Source organism: Phyllobates terribilis, unplaced genomic scaffold (genome assembly GCF_046119375.1).
Source record: "Phyllobates terribilis strain yellow unplaced genomic scaffold, ASM4611937v1 Scaffold_8__6_contigs__length_399053987, whole genome shotgun sequence".
Lineage (NCBI taxonomy): Eukaryota > Metazoa > Chordata > Amphibia > Anura > Dendrobatidae > Phyllobates > Phyllobates terribilis.
The window spans coordinates 364,204,330-364,222,245 of NW_027362768.1; the positions used below are offsets into that span (position 1 = coordinate 364,204,330).

Sequence of the window (17,916 nt, forward strand, 5' to 3'; positions counted from 1 at the left end):
GCAGGAGGCAGGGACGCCGACGCTACATTGTACATAGGGAGCAGTATTATAGTAGTTATATTCTTGTACATAGGAGCAGTATTATAGTAGTTATATTCTTGTACATAGGGGGCAGTATTATAGTAGTTATATTCTTGTACATAAGGGCGGTATTATAGTAGTTATATTCTTGTACATAGGGGGCAGTATTATAGTAGTTATATTCTTGTACATAGGGGCAGTATTATAGTAGTTATATTCTTGTACATAGGGGAAGTATTATAGTAGTTATATTCTTGTACATAGGGACAGTATTCTAGTAGTTATATTCTTGTACATAGGGGCAGTATTATAGTAGTTATATTCTTGTACATAGGGGCAGTATTATAGTAGTTATATTCTTGTACACAGGGACAGCATTATAGTAGTTATATTCTTGTACACAGGGAGCAGTATTATAGTAGTTATAATCTTGTACATAGGGGCAGTATTCTAGTAGTTATAATCTTGTACATAGGGGCAGTATTATAGTAGTTATATTCTTGTACATAGGAGCAGTATTATAGTAGTTATATTCTTGTACATAGGGGCAGTATTATAGTAGTTATATTCTTGTACATAGGGGCAGTATTATAGTAGTTATATTCTTGTACATAGGGGCAGTATTATAGTAGTTATATTCTTGTACATAGGGGCAGTATTATAGTAGTTATATTCTTGTACATAGGGGCAGTATTATAGTAGTTATATTCTTGTACATAGGGACAGTATAATAGTAGTTATATTCTTGTACATAGGAGCGGTATTATAGTAGTTATATTCTTGTACATAGGGAGCAGTATTATAGTAGTTATATTCTTGTACATAGGAGCAGTATTATAGTAGTTATATTCTTGTACATAGGGGGCAGTATTATAGTTGTTATATTCTTGTACATAAGGGCGGTATTATAGTAGTTATATTCTTGTACATAGGGGGCAGTATTATAGTAGTTATATTCTTGTACATAGGGGCAGTATTTTAGTAGTTATATTCTTGTACATAGGGGGCAGTATTATAGTAGTTATATTTTTGTACATAGGGGCAGTATTATAGTAGTTATATTCTTGTACATAGGGACAGTATAATAGTAGTTATATTCTTGTACATAGGAGCGGTATTATAGTAGTTATATTCTTGTACATAGGGAGCAGTATTATAGTAGTTATGTTCTTGTACATAGGGGGCAGTATTATAGTAGTTATAGTCTTGTACATAGGAGCAGTATTATAGTAGTTATATTCTTGTACATAGGGAGCAGTATTATAGTAGTTATATTCTACATAGGGGCAGTATTATAGTAGTTATATTCTTGTACATAGGGGGCAGTATTATAGTAGTTATATTCTTGTACATAGAAGCAGTATTATAGTAGTTATATTTTTGTACATAGGAGCAGTATTATAGTAGTTATATTCTTGTACATAGGGATAGTATTGTAGTAGTTATATTCTTGTACATAGAAGCAGTATTATAGGAGTTGTATTCTAGTACATAGGGGCAGTATTATAGTAGTTATATTCTTGTACATAGGGGCAGTATTATAGTAGTTATATTCTTGTACATAGGGGCAGTATTATAGTAGTTATATTCTTGTACATAGGGGCAGTATTATAGTAGCTATATTCTTGTACATAGCAGTATTATAGGAGTTGTATTCTTGTACATATGGGCAGTATTATAGTAGTTATATTCTTGTACATAGGGAGCAGTATTATAGTAGTTATAATCTTGTCCGTAGGGGCAGTATTCTAGTAGTTATAATCTTGTACACAGGGGCAGTATTATAGGAGTTATATTCGTATACATAGGGAGCAGTATTATAGTAGTTATATTCTTGTACATATGAGCAGTATTATAGGAGTTGTATTCTAGAACATAGGGCAGTATTATAGTAGTTATATTCCTGTTAATAGAAGCAGTATTATAGGAGTTATATTCTAGTACATAGGGGAAGTATTATAGTAGTTATATTCTTGTTCATAGGCGCCAGTATTATAGTAGTTATATTCTTGTACATAGGAGCAGTATTATAGTAGTTATATTCTTGTACATTGGAGCAGTATTATAGTAGTTATATTCTTGTACATAGGAGGTAGCATTATAGCAGTTATATTCTTGTACATAGGGGGCAGTATTATAGTAGTTATATTCTTGTACATAGGAGCAGTATTATAGTAGTTATATTCTTGTATATAGGAGCAGTATTATAGTAGTTATATTCTTGTACATAGGGGGCAGTATTATAGTAATTATATTCTTGTACATAGGGGGCAGTATTATAGTAGTTATATTCTTGTATATTGGAGCAGTATTATAGTAGTTATTTTCTTGTATATAGGAGCAGTATTATAGTAGTTATATTCTTGTACATAGGGGGCAGTATTATAGTAATTATATTATTGTACATAGGGGGCAGTATTATAGTAGTTATATTCTTGTATATAGGAGCAGTATTATAGTAGTTATATTCTTGTATATAGGAGCAGTATTATAGTAGTTATATTCTTGTACATAGGGGACAGTATTATAGTAATTATATTCTTGTACATAGGGGGCAGTATTCTAGTAGTTATAATCTTGTACACAGGGGCAGTATTATAGGAGTTATATTCGTGTACATAGGGAGCAGTATTATAGTAGTTATATTCTTGTACATATGAGCAGTATTATAGGAGTTGTATTCTAGTACATAGGGGCAGTATTATAGTAGTTATATTCTTGTACATAGGGGCAGTATTATAGTAGTTATATTCTAGTACATAGGGGAAGTATTATAGTAGTTATATTCTTGTTCACAAGGGGCAGTATTATAGTAGTTATATTCTTGTACATAGGAGCAGTATTATAGTAGTTATATTCTTGTACATTGGAGCAGTATTATAGTAGTTATATTCTTGTACATAGGAGGTAGTATTATAGCAGTTATATTCTTGTACATAGGGGGCAGTATTATAGTAGTTATATTCTTGTACATAGGAGCAGTATTATAGTAGTTATATTCTTGTATATAGGAGCAGTATTATAGTAGTTATATTCTTGTACATAGGGGGCAGTATTATAGTAATTATATTCTTGTACATAGGGGGTAGTATTATAGTAGTTATATTCTTGTATATAGGAGCAGTATTATAGTAGTTATATTCTTGTATATAGGAACAGTATTATAGTAGTTATATTCTTGTACATAGGGGGCAGTATTATAGTAATTATATTCTTGTACATAGGGGGCAGTATTATAGTAGTTATATTCTTGTACATAGGGGCAGTATTATAGTAGTTATATTCTTGTACATAGGGGGCAGTATTATAGTAGTTATATTCTTGTACATAGAAGCAGTATTATAGTAGTTATATTTTTGTACATAGGAGCAGTATTATAGTAGTTATATTCTTGTACATAGGGACAGTATTCTAGTAGTTATATTCTTGTACATAGGGGGCAGTATTATAGTAGTTATATTCTTGTACATAGGAGCAGTATTATAGTAGTTATATTCTTGTACATAGGGTCAGTATTATAGTAGTTATATTCTTGTACATAGGGGCAGTATTATAGTAGTTATATTCTTGTATATACGGGCAGTATTATAGTAGTTATATTCTTGTACATAGGGGCAGTATTATAGTAGTTATATTTTTGTATATAGGGGCAGTATTATAGTAGTTATATTCTTGTATATAAGGGCAGTATTATAGTAGTTATATTCTTGTATATAGGGGCAGTATTATAGTAGTTATATTCTTGTACATAGGGGCAGTATTATAGTAGTTACATTCTTGTACATAGGGGGCAGTATTATAGTAGTTATATTCTTGTATATAGGGGACAGTATTATAGTAGTTATATTCTTGTGCATAGGGGCAGTATTATAGTAGTTATATTTTTGTATATAGGGGCAGTATTATAGTAGTTATATTCTTGTATATAGGGGCAGTATTATAGTAGTTATATTCTTGTATATAGGGGCAGTATTATAGTAGTTATATTCTTGTACAAAGGGGCAGTATTATAGTAGTTATATTCTTGTACATAGGGGGCAGTATTATAGTAGTTATATTCTTGTATATAGGGGACAGTATTATAGTAGTTATATTCTTGTATATAGGGGTCAGTATTATAGTAGTCATATTCTTGTACATAGGAGCAGTATTATAGTAGTTATATTCTTGTATATAGGGGTCAGTATTATAGTAGTTATATTCTTGTACATAGGAGCCGTATTATAGTAGTTATATTCTTGTACATAGGAGCAGTATCATAGTAGTTATATTCTTGTACATAGGAGCAGTATTATAGTAGTTATATTCTTGTACATAGGAGCAGTATTATAGTAGTTATATTCTTGTACATAGGGGGCAGTATTATAGTTATATTCTTGTACATAGGAGCAGTATTATAGTAGTTATATCCTTATACATAGGAGCAGTATTATAGTAGTTATATTCTTGTACATAGGAGCAGTATTATAGTAGTTATATTCTTATACACAGGGGGCAGTATTATAGTAGTTATATTCTTGTACATAGGAGCAGTATTATAGTAGTTATATTCTTGTATATAGGAGCAGTATTATAGTAGTTATATTCTTGTATATAGGGGTCAGTATTATAGTAGTTATATTCTTGTATATAGGGGTCAGTATTATAGTAGTTATATTCTTGTACATAGGGGGCAGTATTATAGTAGTTATATTCTTGTACATAGGGGGCAGTATTATAGTAGTTATATTCTTGTACATAGGGGGTAGTATTATAGTAGTTATATTATTGTACATAAGAGCAGTATTATAGTAGTTATATTCTTGTACATAGGGGGCAGTATTATAGTAGTTATATTCTTGTATATAGGGGGCAGTATTATAGTAGTTATATTCTTGTACATAGGAGCAGTATTATAGTAGTTATATTCTTGTACATAGGGGCAGTATTATAGTAGTTATATTCTTGTACATAGGGGGCAGTATTATAGTAGTTATATTCTTGTACATAGGGGGCAGTATTATAGTAGTTATATTCTTGTACATAGGAGCAGTATTATAGTAGTTATATTCTTGTACATAAGGGCAGTATTATAGTAGTTATATTCTTGTACCTAGGAGCAGTATTATAGTAGTTATATTCTTGTACATAGGGGCAGTATTATAGTAGTTATATTCTTGTACCTAGGAGCAGTATTATAGTAGTTATATTCTTGTACCTAGGAGCAGTATTATAGTAGTTATATTCTTGTACCTAGGAGCAGTATTATAGTAGTTATATTCTTGTACATAGGGAGCAGTATTATAGTAGTGATATTCCTGTACATAGGAGCAGTATTATAGTAGTTATATTCTTGTACCTAGGAGCAGTATTATAGTAGTTATATTCTTGTACATAGGGGCAGTATTATAGTAGTTATATTCTTGTACCTAGGAGCAGTATTATAGTAGTTATATTCTTGTACATAGGGGCAGTATTATAGTAGTTATATTCTTGTACCTAGGAGCAGTATTATAGTAGTTATATTCTTGTACCTAGGAGCAGTATTATAGTAGTTATATTCTTGTACATAGGAGCAGTACTATTGTAGTTCGGAAACAAGTGAACTTTATTAATGTTAGCAGTGTAGTAGATTGTAAAATAATTTTCTTAGAAATTCTAATAAATATTTTGCTGTTTTGAAGGTTGCAGAGAACTGGATCCAAAAGAGAATATTCTGGAATGTGAAGGTAATTCAATCTTAGATGTTCTCAGTCTTGGTTTAGAGCAGTGATCCTCACTCTGTGGCTTTCCAGCTGTTGTGGATCCACCTCGCTCGTCCTGGCAGCTGCAGGATATTCATTTCTATAACTAAATTATTACAAACCTGCTTCTTTCCCATGCAGCTCCCAGGATAAATATAACCGGTGACAGCCATAACATGTCTGTCGGTGTAGATAATGGGACCTCCAAGAGGAACACAACGTTACGGGTCTATCATAAATCCAGACACCAACGGAATGACACAAGATACAATTTAGTGAGTATTGGCACAATGTACGGTATTATTTAATAATATTTATAAAGTATACAGTAGATGGAGGAATAGATAGATGGATAGATGACTCAATTGATGGATAGATTATTAGATGGATGGATAGATGATTAGATGGATGGAGAGATGATTAGATGGATGGATGATTAGATGGATGGATGATTAGATGGATGGATGATTAGATGGATAGATGATTAGATGGATAGATGATTAGATGGATGGATGATTAGATGGATGGATGGATGATTAGATGGAGGGATGAAAAGATGATTAGATGGATGGATGATTAGATGGATGGATGATTAGATGGATGGATGATTAGATGGATGGATGGTTAGATGGATGGATGATTAGATGGATGGATGGTTAGATGGATGGATGATTAGATGGATGGATGATTAGATGGATGGATGATTAGATGGATGGATGATTAGATGGATGGATGGTTAGATGGATGGATGATTAGATGGATGGATGATTAGATGGATGGATGATTAGATGGATGGATGGTTAGATGGATGGATGATTAGATGGATGGATGATTAGATGGATGGATGGTTAGATGGATGGATGATTAGATGGATGGATGGTTAGATGGATGGATGGTTAGATGGATGGATGGTTAGATGGCTGGATAGATGATTAGATGGAGGGATGGATGATTAGATGGATAGATGATTAGATGGATGGATGATTAGATGGATGGATGATTAGATGGAGGGATGGATGATTAGATGGATAGATGATTAGATAACTGGATGGATAATTAGATGGAGGGATGGATGATTAGATGACTGGATGGATGATTAGATGGATGGATGATTAGATGGAGGGATGGATGATTAGATGGATGGATGATTGGAGGGATGGATGATTGGAGGGATGGATGATTGGATGATTAGATGGATGATTGGATGATTAGATGGATGGACAGATGATTAGATGGATGGATGATTGGATGGATGGATGATTGGATGGATGGATGATTAAATGGAGGGATGATTAGATGGAGGGATGGATGGATGATTAGATGGATGGATAGATAGATATTGTAACCATTTCTTATAATTACTCAGTACATTTTCTTTCTTTCAGTATGGAGATCAGCGTTACATTTTCCCCACATCAGATATCGTCCCATGTTTGTGTTTTGAAGTAAGTTTTCTATTATTCTGCGTTCACATTGGGGATTGAGCAGTGATGATCGACCGTACTTGTTCTTGCCATAGGTAGAGGCGATAAGCAGCTGCCTGGTACGTCCGACTCCACTTATCTCCCTGGTAGAATTGTAGATATAGGGGGGCGATGAGGATGAACCCTTATTCTTAATCCTGGAGACATTGTGTAATTCCTATCTATAGTTTTTCCTTTTACATGATAATTGTGGCGCTGTTCCCCGCAGGCTTGGTACAGTGATCGGGTGGACGCCGTCAGGACGCTACATTGCCCGTTTTCATCAGGTAAGTATAGAAATACATTCATTTGGCCGGTTTTGATCATGTTGCAATCCCAGTAAAACTAACCAAATTCTTACATGATTACAATTTTTAATTTCTAAGCCAAAACCAGGAGTGGGTGATAAATACAGAAGTGGTGACGAGTTTCTATTATACTTTTCCTCTGATTGTTCCACTCATGATTTTGGCTTCCAAATACTGATGTAAAATACTGAACGTGTGAACGTGACCTTGAAATAAAATCCTGTTTCTGTTTTATTTCAGTGTCAGAAAAGAAGATTATGAGGTCGAGCGCGTTTAATGTGAAAATAAAGGACAACACTCCGCTCTACAATCTGTCAGCGCCTTGTAATCTCTCCGCCGAATTTTCCCTTTGTTGGAAACCCAATAACCATTCAGAATGCCGAGAAATCCCGAACACCAGGAAGGAGATTTTGAGCGAGGTGAAGGCTCGAGTCCGGCTTTTATTTCTTAAACTGCTCAAAGGAAAATGATAGCTGAGATCCTTTGTTGTTATTGGGAGCTATCATGGGAAAAATATTATTTCTCCATATGTTCCAACAGTCCTGTTTTTGTTTTTTTGGGGACTTTCCAGTGTCTGGGACCGGGCAAGTAGTTTGTGCCTCTCCAACCCTTGGACTATTAACTCTCCCAGAATCCCACCAGTTTGGTATTAAACCCCTTATCCCACCAAGCACATATATAGTATTTTAAGAAAACAGTGATGTAATAATAGTTTGCTGTCTATGCAGAGTGCAGCAGCCAATGACAAACGCATCTTGTCTGCTGCGCTCTGCATATCAACTATCCAAAGCTACCAAATTGACAAAACTTTATCCATTCAACATGCTAGCCATAAGGTGGGCACTTACTGTGCCAGTGTGCCCCACTCCAAAGTCAGCAACGGTTGCCGGCGTCACTTGGGGCATTGGATCATTTGACGGAGGGTGGTCGTCAGTTTTTGTGCCCCCTAGAATTAAGTGCCTGGGGCAACAACCCATTTTGCTCTCCCCCAACACCATGCTATTACAACTAGTGTTTCTTAACAAAAAGGGACTTCAAATACCCTATAATTCAGTATTTTATTATTATGTTAACGACGCAGATTCAGGGAGCTGTGAGGTTGAGAACGGGGGGTGAGAGAGTCCAGACTGATGATTTACAAATTGCCCAATTACTTTTTATAATGTTTTTAATTTTACTAAATATCACACAGAAAAATAATCATTTTACAAGATAAATCTATAAATCAACCTAAAATCCCTTACCCCATCCCCCCACAGCCTCCTCTTCACCATCTGAAAAAAAAAAAAAGATTGACTCGAATTTTTTCTTTACTTGAAGGCACTAGATGAACGCTCCTGTTGGCCATCTTTGCCGCCTTCTATTAAATTCCCTTTCATTGCCTAATTTTTGATAAGACACTTTATATTACTGGGTGGATTTTATGACTTGTGCAAAGTTCACGTCATCCGGCGCACACATTATCCTCCTCCTCACCCCCCCGGGGAATGAGATTAAGGTTAATGGAGCATTCGGAATGTTGCGGAATGTGACGGAATGTTCGGCCGTTTTATTATTGTACTTCGTGTTTCCATTTGTTGCACGGTGCAAAAAAAAAAAAAAAAGAGCTCTGATATCTACTGAGCCGAGCACCTGTCTAATATCGATTTATCTCTCTATATATCTAGCTCATGTTTATCCATTGTCTCTCTAGCAGTGCAGCACGGCCGGATACTGGCACTGATATTGGGGCACTATAAGGCCCCATTCACACTTCCATATCACAGATCTGTGTTGCATGGATAGTATGATGCCCATAGAGTGTTATTCTTATATCTGTGTGCCTAAATAATGGAGTGTAACTAGTAGTGGTGGTGGACACTGACAAAAAAGGGCCCCTGTGCAAAAAAACGTATATGGACCCTGTACAGTCCAATAATGCTTTTGAGATGGTAGTGGCCCCATTTCCTCTCGGGCCCTTGCACAGCTGCACAGGGTGTCCGCCCCTGACTAGAAGCCCCTGGCCCCCATCTACTTTTTGTAAAGCTGACGTTTAGGAATCTATGGGAACACGTGTGTGTACATGTGTGAGCGTGTGTCTGTCTCATTGTTTGCATACCCTAATTTAGGTCATGCACTGTCATGTCATCCTCCATCACAGATGAATATTAATCCCGCACACCCGTACCCATGGTGCCGTAGGGTTACAGCTCGGTTTGGTTGTATATCTGCCAAGAACCAATTAGATGAGACATCAGACAGAAGGATTTTATAATGATTCAGTGACAATAATAGGTGGCCATTACACGTGGATATACACGGGGCCACCGTAGGACGGACTCCAGCGGTGCGGGACACAGTGAGAAATAATCTGATTTTACTTTGTCTTTCAACAGCAAATTGGATCCGTGAAGTTGGAGAATCTGCACCCGTCGCTGTGCCTTCAGGTACAAAACCATAAAGTAAACTGCTGCAAAGAAGGTGGGGTTAAAACATCTTTTAACCAATCAGATCAGGGATGCAGTGCCATCTCAGGGGACAATTAGGCATTACACTGTTCAGATCAAAATCGATGAGTTACTTGTGTTATAGCCCGGACCAAGAGGGGGGCAGGGAAGGGCATTGGGGAAATAATAGGAAAAATGTGATTAAATATAGATTTTATAGTAACCTTTACTTTTTTTTATAGGTGTCCATTAAAGGGGAAGTTTTACACACCCACTGCTTACCCATCACAGGTAAGTACATGGACATGAGACGGCCGTCGATTAAAGTATCGTGCTGCCGATATATCGATATATATAATGCCGATATATCGATATATAATGGAGCCGCTATAACCGCGGCTCCATTCATTCTCTATGGCGGAGAAAGCCGAGCAAAAGAGTGAATCCCCCCCCCCCCCCAAAAAAAAAAATCTAATTTGGTCAGATAATTAAATTTACATTGAATATATTTAATGCAAATTGAATATATTTAATGCCAATTGAATGTACCCTGTTTGCCAGGGTAAAAAAAAGCCTGTGGCTCGGTGGTTAGCACTGTTGCTCTACAGCTTTGGAGTCCTGAGCTTAAATCCCGCCAAGGACAACATCTGCAAGGAGTTTGTATGTTCTCCCCGTGTTTGTGTGGGTTTCCTCCGGGTTCTCTGGTTTCCTCCCACACTCCAGAGGCATACTGATAGGGAATGTAGATTGTGAACCCTAGGGGCAAGGAAGTGGTTAAAAAATATACATCCCATACTCACCGCATCTGTCCCTGACGCCGCAGCTCCACGCCGATCCTTGGCTGGTTTCCTGTCCCTGTTCCTTGCTCCGGTCTCCTCTTTCCCAGCTCTTCCGGCTCCGGCCTCGATACACATGCTGACGACATGGTATATGCTGCCCCATGATACTGCGTCAGGCGAAGGACGTCCTGATGGTAAAGAGTGAACCAGGGCCTGGACGGGGCCGGATGTGCTTGCAAAGACTGAAGAAGAGACCAGAGCCATAGCGGGTGCCTTAGGAATCCGTCCAACGGGCAGCAGGACGGGCGAGGGTCCAGGAGATAATAATATTTAGTTTTTCAAGACTTGCTTGGCTGATATGAACCCAAAATAATGGCAGTGGACTGGCTTCTATTTTGTTGGATTTGCCTGATTCTAATTTCCAAACATACAACAAATTTGGGGAAATTTGAAACCAATTTAATTAAATTAAAATCAATTCACTCATCTTTTTAAGTGGGGTCTCAGCGGATGGACCTCCACAGATCTAGACATTGCAGCCTAAAACACCCCTTTAATCGTCTTGAGTAATAAAAAAAACCCTGGCGCGGGAGGAGGGGATGCGTGATGCCACAGAGGGGGACACCTGGTAATAAATGGGTAACAAGGAGGTGTTTCTTAGTGCTAGTAAAGGGAACCCTTCACCCCACACTCACGCATTTCACACCAGCGCACGGTTTACAATACACCACTAACTTATTATTACTCCAAGGTCAGTTCACGTTCGCGGCCGCTCCAGAATGTTATCTATCCCCCGTTTTCCTCACCAGGGACAAAACAGAGGAAGAATGAAGTCCTGATCTTGAGGCACAATCGCGAAAACACTTCTTTCTGCTTTATGGGAGAAAACGAGTGCGTGACATTGGAAAATGCAACCAACCAGGTACTAAAACCCCCAGTGTTCATTGCAGCCTTGATACTTCTTCAAATAAGTATTTTGAGAAGGAAGTAATTTCTACATTAAACTATTGGCCTGCCCTCTGGTGTCGTTACTGCTTGGGGCGGCCTGCCCTCTGGTGTCGTTACCGCTTGGGGCGGCCTGCCCTCTGGTGTCGTTACCGCTTGGGGCGGCCTGCCCTCTGGTGTCGTTACCGCCTGGGGCGGCCTGCCCTCTGGTGTCGTTGCCGCCTGGGGCGGCCTGCCCTCTGGTGTCGTTATCGCCTGGGGCGGCCTGCCCTCTGGTGTCTTTACCGCCTGGGGCGGCCTGCCTTCTGGTGTCGTTACCGCCTGGGGCGGCCTGCCCTCTGGTGTCGTTATCGCCTGGGGCGGCCTGCCCTCTGGTGTCTTTACCGCCTGGGGCGGCCTGCCCTCTGGTGTCATTACTGCCTGGGACGGCGCATGTGCAGAAAGGTCTGTGTATGTGCTCTGTCCGAGGAAGTAAAGGCTCTTGCGCAATTTTTCAGCTGGGGAGGCGAGAAATCCCACCAGAAATGTCCATCATCACAGGCAGGAGGGGAAAAAAAGGAACGACTTGCAAACTAGACGTGCTCCAACGAGTTCCCGTTTAGTTTGCTTGTACCTTCAATACTTTGTGTTTCAGCAATGGCGGAGCAGACTTCTACTGAAAGGTTCCCTATAAAAAATATTAATTCCAAAAGTTAAGAATTAAATCATGATGAACTTGGTTCTTAGGCTCGGTATGATCCCAATGATAGTGGGAGCCAAAGAGAATCAGAAAAAAATTAATAGATATGGTGCGAAACGAATCTGCAAGAAAGAGGTAAAAGAAAAATGACTTAGACTCGCGTCTCCTCGTACATCTCCGATCGGCTCCTCTGTCTTCTCTCGTCCATCTTCTTATCATTTCGGGTCTCTGGTGTTCTTCCCTAGTTCCCACACCATAATGTGGGGTGCGATGCATCACATTGCTCCCCAAAGTGACGGCATACAACTAGGGGCGGAGGTCCGAAATAAGAAAAGGGCTGAAAAAGAGTGAACGAGGGACCGGACAGGCAAGGGTCTAGGAGAGATGAGCATAAGAGTTTTTTCTTTGTACTTTTGACGTCCATTGCCTAGTTGTTGATTATTGATTAATTGCGGTCATTATAACCCCCATCCTCCATCCAGGCGAGAAGAGGAGCCGGATTCCTAGAGTGGAAGATAGTGGAGGACATCATGGCCGGTGACTGTATGAAGGTAAGAATGGACCGAACCATCAATTCTTGTTATTCCGTCAAAAAAGTTCAATTATTGAAAAATTCTACAAACTTAATCATATATTTTGATCTCCGCTTGCTGTCAGTGAACAATAACCTTCTTGTTGTTGACATCCTGAGGGATAAAACCTGCAAGGCCCTAATACTTCTCACAGCTGAAAAGTCTGTATACTTACAATTTTACTGCAAAAATATCCCCCCGATTGTTTGCTACAAGTCTAGATACAAGTTTCTGAAGGGGTTTTCCTTTTTTAGACTTCAGATATAATGAGTATTGTTCCCAGTCACTGACAGCAAACAGAGATCTTGGAAATAATGAGGAATTGAAACACAAGACAGAATAGAAAGCTGTAAAACGTTATTGCCGGAAACATGAAACCCCCTTGAAGATGAAGCTAATAGTGTTATAGTGATGATGCATCTATGGAGTGGAGACCGCCTGTGTCCAGCAAGAGTTCATGTAAAACTTATCTTTCTTTATAGATCTTCAAACCAGATAAACACCGTGAGTTCTACGCCTGCAATGTGGAAAAGTGTAAGTATAAAGCAGTGGACTTATATACATGCGGCAAATTATCAAGACACAGTTCACCTCCTCCTCCTCCTGTACAATGACTGACAACACCTCTATATACAGTAGATAACACAGGATCCACCATTCACAATAGGTGATGTCACAGCTCACCTCCTCCTCCTGTACAATGACTGATAACACCTCTATACACAGCTGATAACACAGGATCCACCATTCACAATAGGTGATGTCACAGCTCACCTCCTCCCCCTGTACAATGACTGACAACATCTCTATATACAGTAGATAACACAGGATCCACTATTCACAATAGGTGATATCACAGCTCACTTCCTCCTCCTGTACAATGACTGACAACGCCTCTATATACAGTAGATAACACAGGATCCACCATTCACAATAGGTGATGTCACAGCTCTCCTCCTCCTGTACAATGATTGATAACACCTCTATATACAGTAGATAACACAGGATCGACCATTCACAATAGGTGATGTCACAGCTCACCTCCTCCTCCTGTACAATGACTGATAACACCTCTATATACAGCAGATAACACAGGATCCACCATTCACAATAGGTGATGTCACAGCTCTCCTCCTCCTGTACAATGACTGATAACATCTCTGTATAAAGTAGATAATACAGGATCCACTATTCACAATAGTGGATGTCACAGCTCACCTCCTCCTGTAGAATGACTGATAACACCTCTATATACAGTAGATAACACAGGATCCACCATTCACAATAGGTGATGTCACAGCTCACCTCCTCCTCCTGTACAATGACTGACAACACCTCTATATACAGTAGATGACACAGGATCCACCATTCACTATAGTTGATGTCACAGCTCACCTCCTCCTCCTGTAGAATGACATACATTAGCGCATATTTTTGTGGTTGGAGGGAACTATGTGCAGGTATTTGCCTCCGATTATCTCACATTCTGAACCGTTAGTGACCCAGAACCTTACACAGACGAGCAGCCAAGAGAACTAGAGGAAGCAAAATAGCTGGGATCACCCCGGGACAGTGGGGCATTTACTAAGTTAATATGTGACTTATAATGTTATTCATTTTATTAAAGTGGATCTGTCACCAGATTTCACAATACAAACTGCATTAACATAATAACAAGATCTTTTAGACCTGATGAGGCTGGTGTGGTGCTCACTGAGAAAATCCATATCAGAATGAGAGCTCATGAGTCCAAGTGTATCCAGTCTCCACGCACCGGCCTGACTGACAGCTGTTCAATCTTGGATAACTCATGCAGTCTGCTGCAGCTTGTTAGGAGCACAGTGCAGCAGAGGAGGAGGGGCCCTGAGGAGCTGTCAATCAGGTTAGGTGGGTGGAGATGCAGCAGAGGTGGAGAGACCCTGAGGAGCTGTCAATCAGGTTAGGTGGGTGGAGATGCAGCAGAGGTGGAGGGACCCTGAGGAGCTGTCAATCAGGTTAGGTGGGTGGAGATGCAGCAGAGGTGGAGAGACCCTGAGGAGCTGTCAATCAGGTTAGGTGGGTGGAGATGCAGCAGAGGTGGAGGGACCCTGAGGAGCTGTCAATCAGGTTAGGTGGGTGGAGATGCAGCAGAGGTGGAGGGACCCTGAGGAGCTGTCAATCAGGCTACGTGGGCAGAGATTAAGTTTAAACTTCCAGAAAGAATTATACAGTCATGCTGTCATGGGTTTGTACACCAGTAAGTAAGTACATCAGCCACATCAGGTTTACGATCTATTTCGTGTGCAACTTGTATTGTGAAATCTGGAGACAGAGGCACTTTTTATATCTATTTTTTTATTATATTATTAGGCATTTTTTTATTATTATTATTGATGGATTTATATTATTATTATTATTATTATTATTAATAATAAGTGTTTTAATCACTTTTTGCACCATTTTGCCCCCAAAAAAGTAAAAAGAATAAATAAAAAAATTCCAAATTTGTCTGTTTCAAATTTACCATTTTTATAAATTTTGGCCAATGGGCGCTATAGATGCTGTGCGTTGCCACATTATTGCCACGTACGCAACGGTGGGCACATGCCAGATTGGTGGCCCGGACCCTGCATCTAGTAAGGAGACCCCGGAGAGAAGGGGCCCATTGCTGTGCAGTTCTCCTCTCTGCAGATGAAGCATATTGTCAGCAAGTATGAGGGTGAAGAAAGGGCATTTGGGAAAAAACTAGCCTGAGCCTTTTCATCCTGAGTGGCATAAGCCATTCGGCCCAGATATGTTCCCTATAATCGGCCGATATGAACCCGGCTGTGGATTTGACTCTGATGCTTATTCACTATCAACAATGCAAAGAAAAGTCAATAAACAGGGGAAACCTTCTCGCCCGAGGCCGCCTGCCTCCGTTTCCTGGTAGTAAATCATTTCTTGGAATTGTATCATCTTTCTCTTTCACTTTTCCCTTCTTCTTCTCGTACAATGTCATGGAAAGATGCCGCCTACGATCGGTTTTAATGAGTTTACAGCACACAAATCACTAAAAGAAAATCAGTGTATATATACAAAGGCAATAAAAACAATAATTATTTACCAAATTACCCTTTTAGTATATTATATATCATAATTGAAGGGGTTTTCCAGGAATAGAAATTAGAACGAGCATCTGGTTTTGCAGCTTAGCATCATTGACGTAATAAAGCTGAGCTGCAATACCACTCCCAGCCACGTGAGGTGCTGTTTTTTTTTAAATAATGAAATGATAGTTTTTTTTACACCGACCAGTCCATTGGCTATACTGGAGTATTCCTTTATCAGTGTGTTACAAAGGATTAGAAAAATATTTGACTGCTTTACGCCTATTTAATAATTTCTATTTCTTCAGATGAAAGATCCAGATGGAACTGGTCCCGGGCGTTGAGTCTCTTGGCCATCGCCTGCTTTGTGCTGATTTTGCTCCTAAAAAATGAAAATCTCAAAAGTAAGTATCCTGTTTTGATATTGTGCCTTCACTGTGTAATACTACACTTCACCTCTAGTGGCCGCTGTAGGGAAAAAGAGTTGCTGGCTACAACATCCCAGGTGAAATCACTTGATCGCAGGAGCAAATGGAAATTTTTTTTAATTTACTTTCTTGTTTTTGCAGAGTGGATAAAGTCGGTGACCACAGAAAAACCTCTCGGTAAGTGCTAATTATAAAGCTGTCACTTTCATTCTCAGTAATAATTACGATTTCTTGACATCAATAATTAGTTTCCTGGTACAGAGCGAGCGTGCAGGTCTCATCTGGTTATTGTAGATGCCTCGAAGTCTCGGAAGTCGATCAGTGTGCTTACCCTTTAAGTGTTTGCCGGGTGAAACAGATATCAAAGGATAAGTGCTCATAGATCGGCGGGGGTCCAACAGCTGCACAAATCGCCAGAACAGGCACTTTAATTCCCGATGTAAAGCAGAACGCCGCTCCATTCATTCTCTATGGGACTGGTGATAAAAGCTGAACGCCGCTCCATTCATTCTCTATGGGACTGGTGATAAAAGCTGAACGCCGCTCCATTCATTCTCTATGGGACTGGTGATAAAAGCTGAACGCCGCTCCATTCATTCTCTATGGGACTGCCGATAAAAGCTGAACGCCGCTCCATTCATTCTCTATGGGACTGCCGATAAAAGCTGAACGCCGCTCCATTCATTCTCTATGGGACTGCCGATAAAAGCCGAACGACGCTCCATTCATTCTCTATGGGACTGCTGATAAAAGCCGAACGCCGCTCCATTCATTCTCTATGGGACTGCTGATAAAAGCCGAACGCCGCTCCATTCATTCTCTATGGGACTGCTGATAAAAGCCGAACGCCGCTCCATTCATTCTCTATGGGACTGCCGATAAAAGCAGAACGCAGCGCCATTCATTCTCTACAGGACTGCCGATAAAAGCAGAACGCAGCGCCATTCATTCTCTACGGGACTGCTGATAAAAGCCGAACGCAGCGCCATTCATTCTCTACGGGACTGCCGAGAACAGCAGTCATTCATTCATTCTCTATGGGACTGCCAATAAAAGCTGAACGCCGCTCCATTCATTCTCTATGGTACTGGTGATAAAAACCGAATGCCGCTCCATTCATTCTCTACGGGACTGCCGATAAAAGCGGTATGCCGCTCCATGCATTTTCTATGAATTGAGTGGCGGTCAAGCTTGCGAACTGCCGCCCCGTTCTGCCGATTGGTGCAGGTCACTGCAGTCGGACGCCCGCCGATCTATGAGATACCGCCGATCTATGAGATACCACCGATCCTGCGGATAGCTGAAAACTTTCTTTGTCTGGACAGCCCCTTTAAAGAACAATCCCATGGTGTCTTGGCTTTGTTTATTGGCTTCCAGCTTGGTTGGGGCTTCAGTCCATGTTAGAAGAGATGCCACCCCACGTGGAGGAACAAAAGCTCTGACTACTCCGAGTACCACAAAATGCAATTCACACTGGTTGTCACCTCTAGTTCTGGCCACATCC

The 17,916-nt window shown here is 39.7% G+C and overlaps 1 protein-coding gene across 1 annotated transcript in view; it reads left to right on the forward strand.

Moving 5' to 3' along the window:
• The window catches only part of IL17RC (interleukin 17 receptor C), a 53,569-nt gene that overhangs the window by 33,939 nt on the left and 1,714 nt on the right, over positions 1 to 17,916 (forward strand). Inside the window, exons 7-18 of the mRNA XM_073644820.1 lie at positions 5,685 to 5,729; positions 5,886 to 6,019; positions 7,130 to 7,189; positions 7,437 to 7,494; positions 7,756 to 7,934; positions 9,891 to 9,941; positions 10,184 to 10,232; positions 11,530 to 11,642; positions 12,827 to 12,895; positions 13,399 to 13,450; positions 16,293 to 16,388; positions 16,554 to 16,589. Coding sequence (XP_073500921.1) covers positions 5,685 to 5,729; positions 5,886 to 6,019; positions 7,130 to 7,189; positions 7,437 to 7,494; positions 7,756 to 7,934; positions 9,891 to 9,941; positions 10,184 to 10,232; positions 11,530 to 11,642; positions 12,827 to 12,895; positions 13,399 to 13,450; positions 16,293 to 16,388; positions 16,554 to 16,589 — 942 coding nt within the window. The remainder of the gene's footprint in view (positions 1 to 5,684; positions 5,730 to 5,885; positions 6,020 to 7,129; positions 7,190 to 7,436; positions 7,495 to 7,755; positions 7,935 to 9,890; positions 9,942 to 10,183; positions 10,233 to 11,529; positions 11,643 to 12,826; positions 12,896 to 13,398; positions 13,451 to 16,292; positions 16,389 to 16,553; positions 16,590 to 17,916) is intronic.